Below are 23,096 nucleotides of genomic sequence, written 5' to 3'. Positions count from 1 at the left end.
TGTCTCCTCCGGGACCCACTCGAGACTCCTCCCGGCACCTCCCGGAGCCTTTTGACCTTCTCTTATAGGGACCAGAGATCCCGGGTAGGAGCCTGCCCGGCCCGCAGCGTAGAGCGCGGCTGGTCCCGGCGCAGGGCGGGGTCTCCTGAGGCGGGAAACGCCGGGGCAGCGGAGGGACCGGCTGGGCGCCGACAGCTCTCGCGAGAGACGCCGGGGAGGCCTGGGCGTTGCCAGGGCAACGGCGCGAGGTTTAACCGCGGTGTAACGGGACCGAGAGGCCGGTCGCTGAGAGGGAGCCGCTCCGGGGCCGGCCCGGCCCGCGGCCTGAGCGGCGGGTCTCGGCGGGCCACCCCCGCACCGATAAAAAGCCTGGGCAGCGCTACCGGCCAGAGCGGGCAACCGGCGTGGCGCGGCGGTTCTGTGGAAAGGACTGCAGCGGGATCCTCTGGCCATGGACCTCCTCACATGGGATACCCAGGAAAAGAGGGAAGCCACCAGGAGCATCTCCAGGGACACAAGCCTGACAAGCAAATGTACTGGAGGCCAAACAAAGGTCCTCGCTAATTAATGGGCCCTTGATGGGCCCTAACCGATGGGCCATCACCAGTTGAGGTGCTGCAAAGTATCTCCCCATCTGGGTGCTGAGCCTCCTCTCAAGAGGCTCCCTGAGTGAGGCTTTTACTGCCTTGGGAGTAGCAAAGTGGTGGCCACCCCACTGCTTGAACAGCCTGTTGAAAGGCTGCCTGAAGCACTCCTAAGAGTCCAGCTGTGCTGCTAAGGCTGTGGCCACCGTTTGGAGGACACCGAAGCAAACCACACTTTTACAACCAAGGCCGCTCCTTAGTACAGATAAGGCAGTTTTGGGGGGTACAACAGTAAGCACATGGCGTTTTAGACCAAACGTTAGTTCTGTCGTTAGTTCTGAGGCCTTGGCTTAGATCGCAGCTGCTATTGCCAGCAAGGTGTAGAAGTGTTGAGAGGGAGAGGATTTTAACGCTTCTCCCCGGGAAGCGCGGATGGTGGGTTTTCCCTCCAGCGCTTTAGCGAGGGCTTCCTCTGTGTGCGACAGCTCTCCCGGTAAGAAAGCCCCGAGGGGCCGTATGTTGGTCCATCCGCTCCTCGAGGGCTGTTGCACATGGCCTGGAAGGAGTTTGGAGAGCTGCAGGGAGCCAGCCAAGGGGTCACCAGGCCCCTCTGCTGCTCACAAAATTGGTGCTGTAGATCGCAGGGAGAGCACACAGGGCAATTATCACACGCTTGCCTTGTTCTTACGTGCCACCCTGGGCCTCACCCACAGGCAAGGGACCCTAGGCTAGACCGACCTTCGGTTTGACGCACCCCTCCTGTTGAGAGAACAGCAGGACTGGAGTCTGTCTTTCCCCCCATTTGTCACAGGCTCGTTGATAGCATGCAGGTGACCTGACTTCAGACACCTGAGCTACTGCCACCTGCTCCAGCCCCCTCACCGTCTTTGTGGCCCTGCTCTGGACCCGCTCAAGCAGGTCCGTGTCTTTCTTATGCTGTTTACCACTGTACACTCCACGGGATAAAAACCAGGGGAGAACCCCGGCTAAAGTCAATGCAACAGAAAAGACCCGGCCTGCCTCTGTGCAAAGGACGAAAGCAGAAAGGGGAAAGTGGGGAGCACCCTCAGTCACCACTGAGCATGAGAGGTGACGGAAGACGTGGTTAGACAAAGGGCTCTCTGCGAGTCCGTTAAATGGGCTGCCAACTCCCGTTTTACGGCAATTGGTCGGGTTTCCCTCATGAATTCCTCAGGATTGTCCTCCGGTGTCCGTGAAGATGGAGTGATACCGTAGGACATGGGAGCCAGCGGATCTTAGGGCTGTGAGCCCGGGCAGATGCCCGAATCCATCAGCGCTGAACCTAGACTGCCAATATGCAGGAAACCGGGGTCAGAGCTTGATCCTTGGGGCCGCTGCCCCCGCTGCTCAGGCTCCCAGTCCTGAGCTGATGGCGGCAGTTAGGGATGGCTGCTTTACAACATTCCCCATTGGCACAGGAGCCCAAATATCAAAGGTAGGTAAGGACACTTAACAAAGGACAGCCTCCACTTAGCAAGCAAATAGTTTCTCTTGTAGGTGGTAATGGCAAATCACCTCCCACCCACGCTGGTCGGGGCTAAATTAACTCTATCTAATGGTCGGACAGTCCGGCCTTACTTCTAGGTCCCCGAAATAGGTTAGGTATGGATGCGTTGAAGGGTCAGTCCTGGGTGGACTCGTGGGGAAAGTGGGAAATAGGGGCACCACGTGCTCTGCCCCACAGTTTACCTGGCATCAACGCACCCCTGACTGTGAACCTCTTGCAAACAGGTCATTAGCACGAGGTCCAGGTCCTGCCCCTTTATCCCACAATACCACTCACCTTCTGATGCCATCCAGGCTGTTCCTGAACTGATAAAAGAGCGGGGAAGGGGAGGAACGGGGAAGCATGGTCAAGTCTCCTTCCCGCTACAATTCTCCTGCATGGCCAGCAGAGAAACCTCATGGCAAGCGGTGACTGGTGGTAGATGACAGAGCCCTGAACACCGCTACTGAACTGCTCACTGCGGCTGCTCCCGGTCTGATGGATACAGTCCGTTGCCTCCGCGAACAAGCCTTGCCGTGCATGGCAACAGTAGATGGGAAGGGTATGTTTTTTAGGCTCCCCATGACAGGGACAGACAGGGAGAGATTTGCTTTCACCTGGCAGGGACTGCCATTTACATTGACTGGCTTACCACAGGGTTTTAAACATGGTCCCACCATTGCTCATGCTCCACTGGCTATAGAGCTACAACCATTAACATTACCATGACAAAAGGTGTGAAACCCGGAGTCGCTGCAGCGAGGCTCTGATCGACCCCTTCCTGCTGTGCAGGCTACAGCGCGTCCAGACGTGCATCTAAAACCTCCGGAGTCTCACGGCTAAGGCAGAGGGAAATACAGGATCATAGAATCTTAGAACGGTTTGGGTTGGAAGGGACCTTTAAAGGCCATGTAGTCCAACCCCCCTGCCGTGGGCAGGGCCATCTTCAACTAGATCAGGTTGCTCAGAGCCCCGTCCAACCTGACCTTGAATGTTCCCAGGGATGGGGCATCTACCACCTCTCTGGGCAACCTGTGCCAGGGTTTCACCACCTCATTGTAAAAAATTTCTTCCTTATATCTAGTCTGAATCTACCCTCTTTTAGTTTAAAACCATTCCCCCTTGTCCTGTCACTATAGGCCCTGCTAAAAAGTCTGTCCCCATCTTTCTTATAAGCCCCCTTGAAGTACTGAAAGGCCGCAATAAGGTCTCCCCGGAGCCTTCTCTCCTCCAGGCTGAACAACCCCAACTCTCTCAGCCTTTCTTCACAGGAGAGGTTTTCCATCCCCCTGATCGTTTTCGTGGCCTCCTCTGGCCCTGCTCCAACAGGTCTGTGTCTTTCTTGTGCTGAGGGCTCCAGAGCTGGACGCAGCACTGCAGGGCGGGTCTCACCAGAGCAGAGCGGAGGGGCAGAATCCCCTCCCTCGACCTGCTGGCCACGCTGCTTTTGATGCAGCCCAGGATACGGTTGGCCTTCTGGGCTGTGAGCGCACATTGCCGGCTCATGTCCAGCTTTTCATCCACCAGTACCCCAAGTCACCCTTGACACACACAAGTCTCTGGGGCCGGATGGGATCCACCCGAGGGTACTGAGGGAGCTGGCGGAGCAGCTTGCCAAGCCACTCTCCATCATTTACCAGCAGTCCTGGTTAACAGGGGAGGTCCCGGACAACTGGAGGCTTGCCAATGTGACGCCCATCTACAAGAAGGGCCGGAAGGAGGATCCGGGCAACTACAGGCCGTTCAGTCTGACCTCAGTGCTGGGGAAGATTATGGAGCGGTTCATCTTGAGGGCACTCACAAGCCATGTCGGGGACAACCAGGGGATCAGGCCCAGCCAGCACGGGTTCATGGAAGGCAGGTCCTGCTTGACCAACCTGATCTCCTTCTATGACCAGGTGACCCGCCTGGTGGAGGAGGGAAAGGCTGTGGATGTGGTCTGCCTGGACTTCAGTAAAGCCTTTGACACTGTCTCCCACAGCATTCTCCTAGAGAAGCTGGCGGCTCGTGGCCTAGACAGGTGCACTCTTCGCTGGGTAAAAAACTGGCTGGATGGCCGGGCCCAGGGAGTTGTGGTCAACGCAGTTAAATCCAGTTGGCGGCCGGTCACGAGCGGTGTTCCCCAGGGCTCAGTTTTGGGGCCGGTCCTGTTCAATATCTTTATCAACGATCTGGACGAGGGGATCAAGTGCTCCCTCCGTAAGTTTGCAGATGACACCAAGTTGGGCGGGAGTGTTGATCTGCTGGAGGGTAGGAAGGCTCTGCAGAGGGACCTGGACAGGCTGGATCGATGGGCTGAGGCCAATGTATGAGCTTCAACAAGGCCAAGTGCCGGGTCCTGCACTTCGGCCACAACAACCCCAGGCAACGCTACAGGCTTGGGGAAGAGTGGCTGGAAAGCTGCCCAGAGGAAAAGGACCTGGGGGTGCTGGTTGACAGCCGGCTGAACATGAGCCGGCAGTGTGCCCAGGTGGCCAAGAAGGCCAACGGCATCCTGGCCTGTATCAGAACTAGTGTGGCCAGCAGGAGCAGGGAGGTGATCGTGCCCCTGTACTCGGCACTGGTGAGGCCGCACCTCGAATACTGTGTTCAGTTCTGGGCCCCTCACCACAAGAAGGACATTGAGGTGCTGGAGCGTGTCCAGAGAAGGGCAACGAAGCTGGTGAAGGGCCTGGAGCACAAGTCTGATGGGGAGTGGCTGAGGGAACTGGGACTCTTTGGTCTGGAGAAGGGGAGGCTGAGGGGAGACCTCATCGCGCTCTACAACGACCTGAAAGGAGGTTGTAGCGAGGTGGGGGTTGGTCTCTTCTGCCAAGTAACAGCGATAGGACGAGAGGAAACGGCCTCAAGCTGCGCCAAGGGAGGTTTAGACTGGACATTTGGAGAAATTTCTTTACTGAAAGAGTGGTCAGGCCTTGGAACAGGCTGCCCAGGGCAGTGCTTGAGTCACCATCCCTGGAAGTATTTAAAGACGTGTAGATGAGGCGCTTAGGGACATGGTGTAGTGGGCATGGTGGTGTTGGGTTGACGGTTTGTCGTGGTTTAACCTGGCAGGCAGCCAAATACCACGCAGCCGCTCACTCACTCCCCCCACCCCCAGCGGGACGGGGAGAGAATCGGAAGGGTAAGAGTGAGAAAAACTCGTGGGTTGAGATAAAGACAGTTTAATAGAACAGGGAAAAAAGAAGGGAAAATAATAATGATAATGATAATGATAAAATATACAAAATGAGTGATGCACAATGCAATTGCTCACCACCCGCGCTGACCGATAACCAAGTAGCGATCGGTACTTCCTGGATCACGCCTACCGTTCATATACTGAGCATGACGTCACATGGTATGGAATACCCCATTAGCCAGCTGGGCTGGCTGTCCTGATTATGTTCCCTCCCATCTTGTGTACCTAGCTCAGTCAGTAGGCACGGGAGCTGTCCTTGGACTAGGAGGGCACTTAGCAACAACTGAAAACATCAGTGTGTTATCAACATTCTTCTCATACTAAATCCAAAACACAGCACTAGGAAGAAATTTAACCCTATCCCAGCCGAAACCAGGACACGGTTGGACTCAATGATCTTAGAGGTCTTTTCCAACCTTAATGATTCTATGACTCCATGACTCTAAGTCCTTCTCGGCAGGGCTGCTCTCAATCCCTTCATCCCCCAGCCTGTGCTGATACTGGGGGTTGCCCCGACCCAGGTGCAGGACCTTGCACTTGGCCTTGTTGAACCTCATGAGGTTCACATGGGCCCACTTCTCAAGCTTGTCCAGGTCCCTCTGGATGCCATCTCGTCCCTCAGGCGTGTTGACCGCACCACTCAGCTTGGTGTCATCTGCAGACTGGCTGAGGGTGCACTCGATCCCACTGTCTGTGTCATCAACGAAGATATTAAACAGTACCGGTCCCAATACGGACCCCTGCGGGACACCACTCGTCACTGATCTCCATCTGGACATGGAGCCGTTGACCTCTGAGCCCTCTGGATGCGTCCATCCAACCAATTCTTCATCCACCGGACAGTCCATCCCTCAGATCCATATCTCTCCAATTTAGAGAGAAGGAGGTTGTGGGGGACCCTGTCTAAGGCCTTGCAGAAGTCCAGATAGATGACACCCATAGCTCTTCCCTTGTTCACTGATGTAGTCACTCCATCACAGAAGGCCACTACGTTGGTCAGGCAGCGTATACCCACCGTGTGCCTTCTCGAGGTTTCCTTTTGCACGTCAAATAATTTAATTTTTCTGTTTCATTGATTGACTTTAATTTTGAGGACCCTGACACAAAGTATTCCCTTAAATTTCACATGAAGAAGAAATGGAAAAGTAAAGGCTTCATCCTTCCCGTAAAACGAAAGAGACTCGTTAGCCCTGCGGTCCCCCAAGGCGCCAAACTGGGCTCCAGCCTGGAAGCTGCCTACAGGAGGGGATCTTGCACTTGTCTCGAGACTGAAATCACTCTTCAGCCTCACGAGTTGTTGCTAACAGACCCGAGGATCTCAGAAATCCCTTGGCTGTGGTTTCCTGTTGGTCTGGGGCACTGTGAGCCCCTCGCTGCCCTGTGACAGTGCCCAGAAACAGGGCAGAGCTGTGGGCTCAGCCCCGTGTGGGACTGTGTCCCAGCCCTTGGACGGAGCTGCCCGACGGGACGTGCTCCCCTCCCCGGGAGGGCAGCCCCCCGGCTGTGCTCCAGCGGCTCTCCACGAGCACCCCGTGAGCCGTCCCCTCACATCCGCGGCCCGGCCGTGAGGTCACAAGTGGGGCTGTGAGGTCACAGAGCCCCGTGGTGCCGAACCGGCCATAAGCACCGACCGCTCAGCCCCCGGCCCCGACTGCAGCAGCAGCAGCAGCAGCAGCAGCAGCAGCAGCGGCGGCGGCAGCGGTGGCAGCGGCAGCGGCGGCAGCGACAGCGGCAGCCGCAGCAGCAGCAGCAGCAGCAGCAGCAGCAGCAGCAGTAGCAGCGTGGTGCGAACGCAGGGGACCATGGCCCCCGTCCGCCGCTTCCTCCTCGTCCTCCTCCTCCTGGTGGCCCTGCATGCCAGGGCTGCTGGGGCCGCTCCGTGGCGAGCGCGGGGAGCAGGTATGTGGTGCAGCCTTTCACGGGCCAGCGGGCTCTTCTCCCCAAGAAGCGTGGATGGTGGGTTTTCCCTCCAGCGCTTTAGCGAGGGCTTCCTCTGTGTGCGACAGCTCTCCCGGTAAGAAAGCCGCAAGGGGCCCTATGTTGGTCCATCCGCTCCTCGAGGGCTGTTGCACATGGCCTGGAAGGAGTTTGGAGAGCTGCAAGGAGCCAGCCAAGGGGTCACCGGGCCCCTCTGCAGCTTTGGCAATCTCCACCTACCTCTGGCTCCCACGTTGTTACCTGACCCATTCCAGTGCCTGCAGGTCACTAAGGCAGAAGTGGGTCCCAACACGCAATGGAAACGTTTCCCATCTGTGCTTGCTTCTAGGTGAGGGTGGTGGAGATGGTTATCCAGCTTCTTGGCTGGATGCTGGTTTGGAGCCCTTGGGGCATCCTGGAGGTAAGTTCTCAATGTCCTTTTTCTTGAAACAAAAAAGATTTAAAATGAAGAAGAAACAATCGACATGACATTGGCAAGAGCTTATTCACGTGCAATTTTCCTTAAGATCCTCTCACGGTTGATGGCTTCCCGACTTCTTGGCCTGTTCCTGTCCTCGAGCCTGAGAGCAATCCCGCAGGTAAGTCAGTGGGAGGAAGAAGCATTTACCTTTTAACCTTCTTTCCGTGTGAAACACAAGTTGCTCCTTCTGTGGCCGATGCGCAGATATGGAGAAGAGCAGAGAGGGAACAGGTCGGGCTCAGTGACGTGCCTCGGGGCGCTTTGCCTTGCGAAGCTGTCTTTGCCGGCCCCTCGGAGCCTGAGCTGCTCCCGGTGCTGGCTGCCAAGCCAGCGGGCTCGTTGGGGTTGAGTTTAGAGCTGGTGTGAGCTCCGGGGAGTCCTTTCTCCTGGCAGCTCCGCGCATGCTTCGTTTCGTCCCAGCATGGTGCCACTGCAGGCAGGCGGTAACTCTTTGCACCATGCTCCTGGGCGGAAGGGAGAGACGAGTGCCGTGGCGTAATCCCGTCTTTGGATTGCACTCACTGCCACTCCGAGCTGAAGAAGTATCCTGAGCCATGTCACGGGAGCTGTTCCGTCCTGCGCTTCTTTGCAGACGTGCCTGCAGGCGAAGGTGGTCCAGCTTCCCAGATGGGTTCCAGGGCCGAGCCTCCAGGAGATGGCGTGGGTACGTCCTGGCTTTTTCCTCCCTTTGAGAGCTGCCAGCCGGGCGCCTCTGCGTGTGTGCCCGCTCCTTGCGTGATGCCCGTACCGCTTCTGCGATTCAGTTCTGCCGATGTGGATCACAATAGGTGACAGAAGCTTCTCTGGTGTTTAGTTACAGATGGGCCCGTCAGGAGGACTCTTCCAGCTCCTCAGCCGGATCCTGCGTTACAGCCCGGCTGGCGTCGCAGGGGTGAGTAGTCTGTCTTTACTGACCTCACAGGCTGTGCACTGGTTTTCCGTATTTTATTCATGTGAAATTGAGCCAAACACTTTCTGTTAAGGTCCTCCAAGAGCACAGTACCACGCTGAAGGAGGAAAAAAGTCCCCGGAGCCATCTGAAGTCCTAAGGCAAATACTGGAGGAACTGGAGAGAGGACACGGTGGGTATATTTCACTCTGCCTTAGCCGTGAGACTCGGCAACCGCAGGTTTTAGATCCACGTCTGGACACACTGTAGCCTGCGCAGCGGGAAGGGATCGATCAGAGCCTCGCAGCAGCGACGCTGGGGTTCGTGCCTTGCAGGCACTGGCGAGCCACAGAGACGGTGCAGGGCCTCCGCTGCCAGTTGTGGTTCACGCCGAGTGCCAGGGGCAGCTGCCGCCCAGTTTCACCAGTACGGCTCAGAGCTGGTTTGTGCAGACGTCGGTAGGCAGATTTGAGGGCCTGGCGTGTGCTGAACTTGTGTTCACCTCACGCGCAGCACTGCTTGCCCACTGGGCCAGTTCCAGGCGGGAGCGAGGTCCCAGGCAGCGCTGGCTGCCCTCTCCTAGTGCTGGCAGGCGGGCGGAGATGCTGATTCGGCAGGCTTTTTGGCTTGTGCTCGATTTCCCGTCTGCAGACCGAGAGCTGGGATGGGACGAATGTGACTGTTGCTGGTGCTTACAGGGAAGGGCACGAGGGCCTTGCGGAGGAGCCCTTCTCAGCAGGGCTGTTTCCCCGGCTGGCCTGGCTGCAGCTTCTTCCCCTCCTCTTTGAGGGGAGGCATTTAGCATCACCTTGCAGTTGGCCAAAAATGCACTGCGTGCATTGCAAACCAGAAGGTCGCGTGCAGTTTCCTGGTCTCCCAGCAGGTCAGGCGAGGCTGTTGTTTGGAGTGGTGACCAGGCGCAGCCCCAAAAGCCCAGGCGTTTTTTCTAAACCTTACCAAGTCTTTGGGAAGTATTGCCTCCTGAAGATGCCGTCTCCCTGATGGGGAACGGTTCGATCTGATCCAACTGTCCCGCTTGCTTTCTCAAGAGATGGACCAAGAGGCTGTGCAGACAGAGGCGTTTCCGGAAGGAAGCAGTGGCTCACTGCCAGTCTCTGCCGAAGAAACGGAGGCGATGCAAGCCACCGGCACGGCAGGTAAGTGCTGTCCCGTGGTCAGGCGGTGTCACCCAGCAGGATCAGTGTGTGTCAGCAGGCTCTTCCCCCAGTGCCCGCTCTTGCATGTCGTGTCAGCAGCCAAAGCTGAAAGTGTTTTGGGTTCGAGGCATCTGGACCACGTTCCGCAGATGAGGGGAAATGCGACTCTGGCACGAATGCACCTCCCGCTGTAGCTGCATCCCAGAGCTCGCCCTGAGTCCCTCGAGGCCCAAGGCACAAGAGCAGCACAGAGCGGGATCCCTCCCGTCAGCTGAGGTCCAGAGCCATGCCCTGACTCCCCGATCCAGCAGGGGCTTAGAGGGAACCTCCCCGTCCTCCTGCATCCTCTGTGCCTGAGCCGTGCTGAGGCTTCTCCTGTCCTCTCTCCTTTTGGCAGCGATGTCAAAGTCCGGAGAAGACCACGGCAACATGCATGATTTTTTTCGAGCGGGCGCAGGTACTGAGCAGTCTTGCTGGGGTCCCTAAGTGGGAGACACGTCCCGAAACCTGGGAGCACCTGCAAGCGGTGCCCGTGCTGCAGAAAAGGCAGAAGGGGAGAGCAAGGCTCAGGTGTCTCCTGAGAGGGCCCCACTCCGTCCCCTCGGGGTGTGGGAGCTGGCCGGGGGGGAGGGAGAGTTGGGGGTGGCACTCCCTGCCGCAGGGGTGGTTTTTGTCCATGTCCCTCGAGGGAGCGACAGGTCCAGCAGCTGCGCTCCCCGCCGTGCTCCCCTTCTGGCTGCCTGACTTTTGTTCGGTGGGACAAGCTGTCCCAAAGGGTGGGAGCGTGCCTGCAGGCACCAGCGCTGCGGGGAAACAGAGAACTTCCTGGCCATGTCAGACGTGCTGCAAGCTTACCAGAGGTGCACAGGACGGACTAACGTCCCGAATTGCTCCTCCAGATGCAATTGCTCCTCCAGTTGGCGAGACAACCACAAGGGACTACGATCCCCAGTGGCCCGCAAGTGGTTTTGGTCCCCAAGATGAGCGAAAGAGCTGGGTGATAGGCACAGAAGCAGCCGTGATTTCCCTGCCACTTACGATACTGTCGTGCTGTGTCGTCATCCATCGGTGGAGGAATACAAAACAGTGAGTCTTTGATTGCCCCCCCACTGCTTCCTTCGATGGCTGCTCGTAGCCACGAAGCATTTCTAGTCAGGCTGCTGTGGAGTGGCGAGTTAGTGGCTGGCCAGAAAACTCTGCTGAGGTTTCTGCTGCTGTCAGATGCTTTGATTGGCCTCTTAATTCCTGGGCCTGCTTCTCGGGAGCCCGCTCTGACTGGAGCCAGCGTTGACCCTGCCTGGACAAGTGACGGGCACAGGCAAAGCCAGGTCAGGACGAGGAAGAGCGGGGAATGAGGTTGCCCGGAAAGCCAGACGCGCACTAGCGCCCGCTCCTGAGCAGTGAGCCTGCCCGCAGGAGTCCCCCTGCTCGGCGCTGCCAGGGGGTGCAGGGTGCCCCTGGCCACGGTGTGCCAGCAGCTCAGCCCGTGGTGGTGAGCCTTGCCAGCGCCGGGCCGTGCTGGGAGGAGAGTCCCTGTCCCCCACCTGCAGCCGAGGGCCTCAGCAGCCTCCTCTCTCCACAGGTGCCTCTCTGCAGCCGAGGGAGCCCAGCGGGAAACCGGCGGCTACCCCTCGCGCCCGGACAGCCGGACCAGCCGCCCCGGCACCCCTGAGAGCGGCACCCAACGCCAGGAGCTGCCGTTCCCATCTGAAAAAACCGGCGCGCCCACCCTCCCCACGGCCCCTGCACGCTCCGAGCCCGTCCCCGGCCGCCCTGCAGCACTGGAACCAGTCCAGTCGCCCCCAGGCCCAGCCAAATCAGCCCCCGCCACCCCCCAGCCTGCCCCCACCTGCCCTGCAGTGCTGGCACCAGCCCAGTCCCCCCCAGGCACAGCCCCAACCAAAACGGCCCCGCGCCCCCCAAGACTGCTGGCCAGGCCCTCCGGCAAGGGCTGGAGGTGGCCCCGCTGGGGTAGGTGTTGGGGGTGCGCCGACAGAACCCCCACCGAGAGCTTCGGGGTCAGCCGTTTCTCCAAATAAAGAGGGACAGAGCTGTGGCACAAGCGTCCGGGTGGTACCTACAGCACACCCCGAGGGGCACCAGCGCTGGCTCAGCTCCGCACCCGGGCGCAGCCGGGGGTGCCCACGGCCATGGCCAGCAACAGGCAGCGACACCAACCTGACGGACACACGGTGCGGGCGGCAGTGACGGGAGCCCGACCTGGCCCGTCGCACGGACTGGTGAGGGAACGTTTACTGCAGCGGGATCCTCTGGCCATGGACCTCCTCACATGGGATACCCAGGAAAAGAGGGAAGCCACCAGGAGCATCTCCAGGGTCACAAGCCTGACAAGCAAATGTACTGGAGGCCAAACAAAGGTCCTCGCTAATTAATGGGCCCTTGATGGGCCCTAACTGATGGGCCATCACCAACTGAGGTGCTGCAAAGTATCTCCCCATCTGGGTGCTGAGCCTCCTCTCAAGAGGCTCCCTGAGCGAGGCTTTTACTGCCTTGGGAGTAGCAAAGTGGTGGCCACCCCACTGCTTGAACAGCCTGTTGAAAGGCTGGCTGAAGCACTCCTAAGAGTCCAGCTGTGTTCCGTTCACTACAAATACGACGTGGCGTGTTACTCCTTGTGAGAGCTGTTGTCCTCCAGCGAAGAGACGGGGCATACCTGCCCCTTCAAATTAAAACAAAAGCCTCCTAACTACGAGATGTGGCATCTGCCCAGTTTCCACAGGGAACGTAGGATCACTCCTCCTTACCTTCCTGCACAGGGGGCAGTGGAAAAACCCGTTGATGTGGTGACAGTTTTGCTGTAGCAGGATCTCCTCCAGGCACTGCTTACAGAAGCTGTCAGCAAATCCGTAAATTTTCACTAATGCTAGTGTTCGCATTATTGCTGCAGTGAGGGGCGGGGCTGCATTTTCAAAATTATCTTGCTTGATGTCATTTGACTTCTCAAATTGTTGCAGTACTTCTTTGCAGAAGTGCTGATCAGGACTCTCATCTGAAAAAGCAAAGGCAGGACATTCTGATTGACGTGTCTCGGTATGTCAATGGTACTTGAAAGCATCTCCTCGCATGCAGTAGGGAGATAATCCTTGATACTAATTCTCTGATGAGCTCTTCAGAATACTGTTGATGGAAATTTTATGCTTTGGTGGGTCCTGATACGAGGCTTTTCCTTCTAGCACTTTTTCTATCTTTTCCTTGAATTTTTTGTCCTCCTGTAGAAATTGTACAGAATTTTCGTGCTGTTCCAGGAGGGTTTCCATTTGCTGATAAAGCTGTCCCGAAGCTTCGGCCTCGTTTGCAATTACCTGCAGTTTCTCCAGTTTTGTCGAGTAGTCATGGTGTAGCTTGGCTTGCAGTTCAGCCATTCGGTAGCATATGTCCTTCAGCAAACCCGTTCCAACTGCGTCAATCATTACCTTGGTGTCTGTAGCACCAGCTGTTAGCTCATTGATCAGCTTTTCAGTTTCCTGTGTGAAATAAATTAATGAAAAGTTATGTACTGCATCATAACCACGTCTCCAGTAGTGTTCAGAATACGTAAATGCACTTTTAACTTTCAAAAAGTATGATATGTAGATATACATTATAGGCTCTTACTCTTTACAATTTTGGCAGCCGTTAGTGCTTGAAGCCAATTGAAAATAGAAATAATCGTAAATGCATTTTGAAACGTTTTGCTATTTTGTCTCTGGGTTAGCAAGCTACCTGAACTGCAGGGTGCTTTGCAAAATGGATCTCTTAAAACGTCTTTTCTGGGGAATGTGGTTTGTTTTCTTTAGGAAGCTTTGGCAACCGTGCACTGTGCTCAAGCCTTTGTGGAGGTAGCACCAAGGCGAGCAGAGGAGGGGACTAGCAGTCAGCTCACTGAGAGAAACTGTATAAATTGTGTGGGTTTGCACGGTTTTTTCAGGCGAGATATAGCCTATCTGCTCTTCCTGTACTGAGAATGAAAAGGCTACTGGTAGTTCCGTAACCCTTTCACTGGGGGAGCTGGGAGTAAAGCTCGGCTGCAGCTTTGCCAAGGTTAGTGCGTCAGCGGAGTCACATGAGAGACAGCAGCACTTCTGGGAAAATGGGATCCTCGCGGATCAGCGAGGCGGGAGCGCAGCAGAGTGTTAACTGCACTGACCAGGACATGAGCGTCTCCGGGTGATCTCTGCATGTCTACTTTGAGACTCAGGAACTATTCGAACACAAGAAACCTCTGGATGGAGATAAAAGAGTAGTGAGGTGCCAGCTTTTTCCACCAGCTCTTAAGTGCCCCCTTGCAAGCCCACTTACCTAGTAAAGACATTGGTCGTAAGGTATTCTACAGGCATACTTGTGCTCTGTACACGTGTTACGACAAGTATTTGGGATGGCAGATTGCACGTGCTGCACGTTCTTTGCAGAGAACAGCAGTTAAAATCTGCAAGCCCACATCCAGTAACATATCTTAGTATGTTTCTTCATCTACTTAATGAACATTAACAAATTTTGAAGATGTGAGAAAAGCTTTGGTATTCAAAACTCACGTTATACCTTGGTGAACAAAAGACAAAGAGCCAGTTTGGCCAGGGCTACAATACAATCTAAGTAAGGATTAAAATACGTTCATATTCTCTTCCTGCTAAGCCATTTTATCTTCCTAAGGCCCTCTTGAAAATCTACAAATTGACTGCCTACTATTGGAATCAAAATGCAGCTCGCTAATCTTCTATCAAACATCCAGGGTTCATGTGATTTGTTAGTATCATCTCAAATGAGTCACTTGTACCTTCCTAGCTTCTTCAGATTTCTTATGAACTAAGTGTAATTTTTTTATAAATGCTTTTTTCCTTGCATTGTAAGCTTCTGGTATTTTTGCAACATTGTGGTCCTCCTGTTTTCCAAAGAGTTTACAGATTGCACATATTGGCTCATCGTCAGTCAGACACACCTGAGGGAGAAAAAATACACAAGGAGAGTTAGTATCTATGTATAAGCAAAATAATCCAAGTAATTTGTTGGTCTGTCTGTTGTTAGACACCGTTAGAAGTGCCAAAACTGAGTATTGCTGGGGAAGCTGCAGTGTGTGTCTTCCAAACCAAAATTGCTCTTATGCTGTGTTTGTTCTGTTGGCATTTGCAGTACATGACACAAATTTTGCCAAACCACGTGCCTTTTAGCTGCTGAGAAAAAAAGAAGTGGACTCCCTTTCCTGTATGTCATGTGAATTTTGACATCAGATGGTATAGGGAAGTTTGACATTCAATAAACCATGTTATTGGACCTTACAGCACACACAGGATTATGTATTTTGCATCTTGGTGATACGTAGTGCTAGATACCCCACTGGTGATGGGGGAGAGTGGAAACTGATGCACAACTGCAGGTGAAGATACGGTCCTTACCCAGAACACTTATGAATGATGGAGGTAAGTGATATCTGCAGGAAGGATAAATACATCTTTTTTCCGATATTTGTAATTTTGTTTCCATGTTAGAACGGTCACACACGCATACACTAGCACACACAAACCGAGATGATTTACAGAATGGAGAGAACTCTGATTTACGGCTTAGTTCAGGAGATGCTTTTCGTGCCTGAATGATGAAGGCACGCATCTGCGTGGGACGCAATGAGCAATGGCTTCACTAGTGGAACAGGAGGAGATACTGAAATGGCATTGTAAGACTGAAGAGCAGACCAGAAGGCAGACGTAGTTTTGCCTACAAAAAATTCGGAGGGTGTGAATGAGGGGCTTGAGTGAGGTGCAGTGAAATGGGGAGCCAGTGGGACAATTCAAAGAGGAGATGCAGTTTTCAAAGACAAATGGGCAATATGCATCCACAATGTGTCTAAAAAGTGATGACTAGTCACCATCTGTGGCACTGGGTCTTCCCGTCCATAGAACGAACGAAGGGGTTTTTTGTGTCTTTGAGCTATTTATGATTATTTACGGTGTCACTTTCTCTAGTAAGTGCTGGTGTAGGAATGGCAGTAGAATGATTGAACTCCTTGAGGAATGGGAGCTTGGACCTCTCAGAGGATTGGTTTCAGTGGGACTACTCATGTGCTTACCTCTAGCCGTGCTTCTGTGCCTTTTGCAGCTAGCTTCATCAGTGGATTCTTGGGAAATGGGGTATTCAGTATGAATAAGGGAGGGACACTGGTCCTTTTTAGTCGTTTTAGCACAGTACTTAGAAAAGGCAAAGAAGATACTTATCTTACACCACTTGGTCAGGTTCAGTAAGGATAGTTTTAGTTCTGCCGTTAGTCTAAAAGGCTGAGCATGACTTTTAAAAAGGTTACAGTTCTTTTGAAGTTTATGAAGCTGCTTGCTAGTGGCTGCAGAAAATCCCCTATTAGTGGGATGGACAAAAGTATTCTGGGTAAGAAATCCTTACCAATATTCAGTATTATCTCATTTTTATTTTAATTTTGGAATAAATTTCTGTATCTTAATATTATATAATTTGTTATTATAAGAACTTTGCTATATGTAAGGACTTTGTGAAGTATTGATCATCCACTAGGATTTCCAAAAAATACATTTTGGACTTAGCAGGGACTTAGCACTTACAGGATAGAAAGTGTGCAGATTACTAAAATGAAAAGGGATAGATAAAAATTCATACCAAATTCATGTTTTCTCCATGTTCTTCACAGATTTGGGTCAACTGTCTTTTCTCCTGAGTACACATTTTTTCAAGCTCATATTTAAATTTCTCCAGTATACTTTCAACTAAACTATTTCGTAGCAGGCCGACAATTCCTCTGCCCCTCAAATAAATGACCTACAAAGGAAAAAAATAGTAAAATAGTTTGAGTGGTACAGGAACGCTTTGTTTCTCTGATAATGCGGTGTAATGTAGAAAAAATATGTCATTTTTATTTAGTTGATATTTACATTGATAAGATTTGAACCGTGGTGAAATAGTGCAGAAGTACCTAGGCAGCCAGTTCACTCAAACGTGTATTTTGTAACTTGAAGGCTCGTGAGCATCACTCGCCCATACTTTGCCTCTGAGTGTAGGAAGTTTATTCTAAACAAACGGGAATTGCATTGTTTAGTCTGAAATCAGAATTTAGCAAATCAAGTAGAGAGACCTTATAGTTTCTGTAACAGGTAAAAAGTGTATTTTTTTTTAAATATTCAGAGGCATGTCATGAAGGCATTACGAGAATCCAGTCCTGAACCTTTTACTCCCTGAAGTCAGTAAATTTACTTGCATGCTAGACAGGGAATATAGATGTCTTCAGTTTTCACTGAATTAAGGTTTTGCCTCCATAAAGACTATGAGAAGGTTTTAAAATGCTACGTATTAGCATTTGGTGGCAGAATCTATCCCTTGGAAAAGCCTTCACAGTGGACTTGACATTTCCAGAAGTCTGTAAAATATGGATATTAAAATAAGTATGTTCCAAATGTCAAGAAAATCTGCTGATTCACTTACGTAATAAACCTGCAACCTGTCCAAATGGGAAACAATGGTAAGCAAATATCTTGTTTAGTCAGAGTCCTAGAAAATACCTAATTTAAAGAAGAGAGCGTTTAGCACTTGCACATTTTTCCTCCTCCAGGAATCCAAGGATTGTGAGGCCAGGTTGCAGTGCAGCAGCAGTGTGTTCAGGGACCAGAAATGCAGATGCCACACTACTAAAAACATGGGAGTGATTGCAAATAACCTCTTCCGTTCACTACAAATACGACGTGGCGTGTACTCCTTGTGAGAGCTGTTGTCCTCCAGCGAAGAGACGGGGCATACCTGCCCCTTCAAATTAAAACAAAAGCCTCCTAACTACGAGATGTGGCATCTGCCCAGCTTCCACAGGGAACGTAGGATCACTCCTCCTTACCTTCCTGCACAGGGGGCAGTGGAAAAACCCGTTGATGTGGTGACAGTTTTGCTGTAGCAGGATCTCCTCCAGGCACTGCTTACAGAAGTTGTGTGCGCCGGACAGGACCAGGACGGGGGGCGTGAACAGCTCCAGACACACGGGGCATGAGAGTGTCTGTCTCAAGGTTTCCATGGTGGTGGTTCACCACATGAGGAAGACCCTTTCTTGACAGCTGCCAGAGCAGCCCCTCTCCGCTGCCACCGGACTTCTAGAACCGGCCCCAGAATCTGTCATAACCTCTCCGTGGCAGCGGCAGTTCCCTTCTCCGAGATGCTGACAGATCTCCTGCATCTCTGATCCCACTCACCAGGACGTTCTCCTTTCTGCTGGAACACCTCGGTTCAATTGGTCTCGATGGACGTACGCTCTTGGGAGATTAACGCTCAGAGATGTTGAAACAATCCAGCATCTGCTACTCTAATTAGAAGAGTTTTGCATCTCAACACAAGGGAAGTTCCTTGTGGTGGTAAATTGTTTTATTAGAATTGTGTCTTTTGTTTTTGTTCACTCATTTCAATTCACATTTTCATTACCTTGTACTGAAAGCTTCTTCAAAAAGTCAGCCTACGCCTTGTTAGCAATATTCCTTTTGTTATCATTAACATCTTTAAAATGCACTTTTTGGAGAAGGGAATAACTCAACGATGTCGAAAGCTAACATGGCGTCTGTTCGAGGAACATTCAAGTAACTGCTTTCTGCCGGGTACTGAAATATATTCAAGGCTTCCGTGTCCGGTGTTGGAAGCCTCTGACAGGCATAACCCCTTGCTGTCAGTAAGGCTTGTGTATTTATCAGGACAGTAGCATTTGGCTCGCTGCTTTTAGACAGGCATATAGAAACCACAGAAGACATTTCTCATCCACCGTTAACTATATCGTGTATATATTATATATGAGAGTTAATAGACTGATGACTGAAAGAAATCAAGGTAACTGGACAAGCATAATCATAAACAGGTGGATAAGGGCGCATGTGCACACACACACGCTGATCAGACGTTGCCCTTTTGGGATGTTAATACCTGGTTGTCATAGCAATTATGTTCCATCTTTTGTTATCTCCAGCCCAGCCATAGCGATCTGTGGACATGACTGCAACTTTGGTTGGGGCACAGCTGGTCGGTACTGTGCTCTGCTTCCTTGGGATATTCCTACTCCATGGGAATGAAGATTTGGCATTCAGGTCTCAGACGTACAAACATTTTCTTATGTTTAGCAAACCTCTCTCAACTAGCTAGGAACTAGGAGCGCAGCCAGCAGGCTTCAGTCCAGTAGTTAGGAGAGTTACTTTCCCCCCATCTTTCTGATTCAAGACTTTCCCAGAGAAAGCACGAGGAATAATGGGGGGTACTACGCTAGGAATTGAAGACAAAGTGTCTGCTTGAATGTTCAGTCCGATTGTAGCGCAGTGAGAGTTTTCTAGTCACCGGTACATTTAGAAAATAATTTGTAATCCCTGTTGTTTCACCAGCAGCCTGTCGCTGTTCTTATCTCTAGACCTTCTCCTTTTCCCGTAACCTTTGTGTCCTGCGAGTTGTGTTGCGTGGAAGGTGCTGGAAGGAGGTGAAGAAGGCTCTGTAACCGAGATGGGATGCGCCCGAGTGGAAACAGGAGTATCACCAGGAGTGCGTGGAAACCCTGCGTGGGAAGTACGGTCTTGTGTTCAACACATATTGCAGTCAGCCGGTGTCACTGCCAACACTGAATGCTTTTTTGGTTTCATGTTACTGTGTAGACATTCCCTTAAATCTTTTGCACTCTAAATTAGTTTGTTGATACAGAGTAAGTTTGTTTACTCTCAGTAGAGCCCTTTTCTTGGTGATCAGCGGGGCTGCCATGCAGCCAGGGTTGAAGGAGGATCGCTGGCTGCTTAGGCCGCGGGCACAGGACACCTCGGCTCCATCCTCATTTTGGTTGTGATTTGCTATGGGCATTGTGCAGGCATTTTACATGAACTGGCCTCAATTTATTCATCTTGAGCGTAAACGCGATAATGTACCGAAAAGTGGTTTTCTTATTACTTTAGCTGTTGTAGTATTTGAGATACTGCATAATAATCCAAGTTATAATCCAAGTACTTTGATCAAAAGATGACTGAAGTCAGCAAAAAAATCGATAACTCTGCAAAATCCATTAGCTTCAGATAAGTTATTGTTAAAAGAGCACGGGGTATGTAGAATGTTAAATCTCACCAATGGAGAATGCTGCCTCACCATACACAACACAACCAGCACCACAGAAGAAGCGCAAAAGAACATGAAAGAGGTCTCGGAACAGACCGGAGACCTTTTCCAGGCAATGCAGCCGAAGGATGGCTTTAATGGCTGGAGCCCTGGATCTTGGTTCACCTCTCTCCTGAATCCAGCCAATTCCTCACCCAACGGACAGTACATTCATCAGATCCGTAACTCTCCAATTTAGAGAGAAGGAGGTTGTGGGGGACCCTGTCTAAGGCCTTGCAGAAGTCCAGATAGATGACACCCATAGCTCTTCCCTTGTCCACTGATGTAGTCACTCCATCACAGAAGGCCACTACGTTGGTCAGGCAGCGTATACCCACCATGTGCCTTCTCGAGGTTTCCTTTTGCAGGTCAAATAATTTAGGACAATATTTTTTCTGCTTTATTGATTGACTTTGCTCTTTGAGGTCCCTGACACAAAGTATTCCCTTAAATTTCACATGAAGAAGAAATTGAAAAGTAAAGGCTTCATCCTTCCCGTAAAACGAAAGAGACTCGTTAGCCCTGCGGTCCCCCAAGGCGCCAAACTGGGCTCCAGCCTGGGAGCTGCCTACAGGAGGGCGTCTTACACTTGTCTCGAGACTGAAATCACTCTTCAGCCTCACGAGTTGTTGCTAACAGACCCGAGGATCTCAGAAATCCCTTGGCTGTGGTTTCCTGTTGGTCTGGGGCACTGTGAGCCCCTCGCTGCCCTGTGACAGTGCCCAGAAACAGGGCAGAGCTGTGGGCTCAGCCCCGTGTGGGACTGTGTCCCAGCCCTTGGACGGAGCTGCCCGACGGGACGTGCTCCCCTCCCCGGGAGGGCAGCCCCCCGGCTGTGCTCCAGCGGCTCTCCACGAGCACCCCGAGAGCCATCCCCACGCAGCCACGGCCCGGCCGTGAAGTCACAAGTGGGGCTGTGAGGTCACAGAGCCCCATGGTGCCGCACCAGCCATAAGCACCGACCGCTCAGCCCCCAGCCCCGACTGCAGCAGCAGCAGCAGCAGCAGCAGCAGCAGCAGCAGCAGCAGCAGCAGCAGCAGCGTGGTGCGAACGCAGGGGACCATGGCCCCCGTCCGCCGCTTCCTCCTTGTCCTCCTCCTCCTGGTGGCCCTGCATGCCAGGGCTGCCGGGGCCGCTCCGTGGCGAGTGCGGGGAGCAGGTATGTGGTGCAGCCTTTCACGGGCCAGCGGGCTCTTCTCCCCGAGAAGCGTGGATGGTGGGTTTTCCCTCCAGCGCTTTAGCGAGGGCTTCCTCTGTGTGCGACAGCTCTCCCGGTAAGAAAGCCGCAAGGGGCCCTATGTTGGTCCATCCGCTCCTCGAGGGCTGTTGCACATGGCCTGGAAGGAGTTTGGAGAGCTGCAAGGAGCCAGCCAAGGGGTCACCGGGCCCCTCTGCAGCTTTGGCAATCTCCACCTACCTCTGGCTCCCACGTTGTTACCTGACCCATTCCAGTGCCTGCAGGTCACTAAGGCAGAAGTGGGTCCCAACACACAATGGAAACGTTTCCCATCTGTGCTTGCTTCTAGGTGAGGGTGGTGGCAAAGGTTACCCAGCTTCTCGGTTGGATGTTGGTTTGGAGCCCTTGGGGCATCCTGGATGTAAGTTCTCAATGTCCTTTTTCTTGAAACAAAAAAGATTTAAAATGAAGAAAAAACAAACGACATGACATTGGCAAGAGCGTATTCACATGCAATTTTCCTTAAGATCCTCTCACGGTTGATGGCTTCCCGACTTCTTGGCCTGTTCCTGTCCTCGACCCCGAGAGCAATCCCACAGGTAAGTCAGTGGGAGGAGGGAGCATTTACCTTTTAACCTTCTTTCCGTGTGAAATTCAAGTTGCTCTTCCTGTGGCTGATGCGCAGATATGCAGAAGAGCAGAGAGGGAACAGGTCGGGCTCAGTGACGTCCCTCGGGGCGCTTTGCCTTGCGAAGCTGTCTTTGCTGGCCCCTCGGAGCCTGAGCTGCTCCCGGTGCTGGCTGCCAAGCCAGCGGGCTCGTTGGGGTTGAGTTTAGAGCTGGTGTGAGCTCCGGGGAGTCCTTTCTCCCGGCAGCTCCGCGCGTGCTTCGTTTCGTCCCAGCATGGTGCCACTGCAGGCAGGCGGTAACTCTTTGCACCATGCTCCTGGGCGGAAGGGAGAGACGAGTGCCGTGGCGTAATCCCGTCTTTGGATTGCACTCACTGCCACTCCGAGCTGAAGAAGTATCTTGAGCCGTGTCACGGGAGCTGTTCTGTCCTGCGCTTCTTTGCAGACGTGCCCGCAGGCGAAGGTGGTCCAGCTTCCCAGCTCGGTTCCAGGGCCGAGCCTCTGGGAGATGGCATGGCTACGTCCTGGCTTTTTCCTCCCTTTGAGAGCTGCCAGCCGGGCGCCTCTGCGTGTGTGCCCGCTCCTTGCGTGATGCCCGTACCGCTTCTGCGATTCAGTTCTGCCGATGTGGATCACAATAGGTGACAGAAGCTTCTCTGGTGTTTAGTTACAGATGGGCCCGTCGGGAGGACTCTTCCAGCTCCTCAGCCGGATCCTGCGTTACAGCCCGGCTGGCGTCGCAGGGGTGAGTAGTCTGTCTTTACTGACCTCACAGGCTGTGCACTGGTTTTCCGTATTTTATTCCTGTGAAATTGAGCCAAACACTTTCTGTTAAGGTCCTTCAATAGCACAGTACCACGCTGAAGGAGGAAAAAAGTCCCCGGAGACATCTGAAGTCCTATTGCAAATGCTGTTGGACGTGGAGAGAGGACACGGTGGGTATATTTCACTCTGCCTTAGCCGTGAGACTCGGCAACCGCAGGTTTTAGATCCACGTCTGGACACGCTGTAGCCTGCGCAGCGGGAAGGGATCGATCAGAGCCTCGCAGCAGCGACGCTGGGGTTCGTGCCTTGCAGGCACTGGCGAGCCACAGAGACGGTGCAGGGCCTCCGCTGCCAGTTGTGGTTCACGCCGAGTGCCAGGGGCAGCTGCTGCCCAGTTTCACCAGTACGGCTCAGAGCTGGTTTGTGCAGACGTCGGTAGGCAGATTTGAGGGCCTGGCGTGTGCTGAACTTGTGTTCACCTCACGCGCAGCACTGCTTGCCCACTGGGCCAGTTCCAGGCGGGAGCGAGGTCCCAGGCAGCGCTGGCTGCCCTCTCCTAGTGCTGGCAGGCGGGCGGAGATGCTGATTCGGCAGGCTTTTTGGCTTGTGCTCGATTTCCCGTCTGCAGACCGAGAGCTGGGATGGGACGAATGTGACTGTTGCTGGTGCTTACAGGGAAGGGCACGAGGGCCTTGCGGAGGAGCCC

The 23,096-nt window shown here is 53.2% G+C and overlaps 1 protein-coding gene across 1 annotated transcript in view; it reads right to left on the bottom strand.

Annotated features, from left to right (window-relative positions):
• Positions 1-18,412, bottom strand: part of LOC142086004 (tripartite motif-containing protein 54-like) — a 40,150-nt gene extending 21,738 nt beyond the window's left edge. The window contains exons 1-4 of the mRNA XM_075158470.1: positions 17,557-18,412; positions 16,335-16,493; positions 14,491-14,652; positions 12,482-13,201 (exon numbers count right to left, since the gene is read on the bottom strand). Of these exons, the coding sequence (XP_075014571.1) occupies positions 12,827-13,201; positions 14,491-14,652; positions 16,335-16,493; positions 17,557-17,730 (870 nt within the window). The 5' untranslated portion in view covers positions 17,731-18,412 and the 3' untranslated portion in view covers positions 12,482-12,826. The remainder of the gene's footprint in view (positions 1-12,481; positions 13,202-14,490; positions 14,653-16,334; positions 16,494-17,556) is intronic.
• Positions 18,413-23,096: the final 4,684 nt, after the last annotated feature.

The sequence above is a fragment of the Calonectris borealis genome, chromosome 10 (genome assembly GCF_964195595.1).
Source record: "Calonectris borealis chromosome 10, bCalBor7.hap1.2, whole genome shotgun sequence".
Classification (NCBI taxonomy): domain Eukaryota; kingdom Metazoa; phylum Chordata; class Aves; order Procellariiformes; family Procellariidae; genus Calonectris; species Calonectris borealis.
This window is presented reverse-complemented; position numbering and strand designations above follow the sequence as displayed.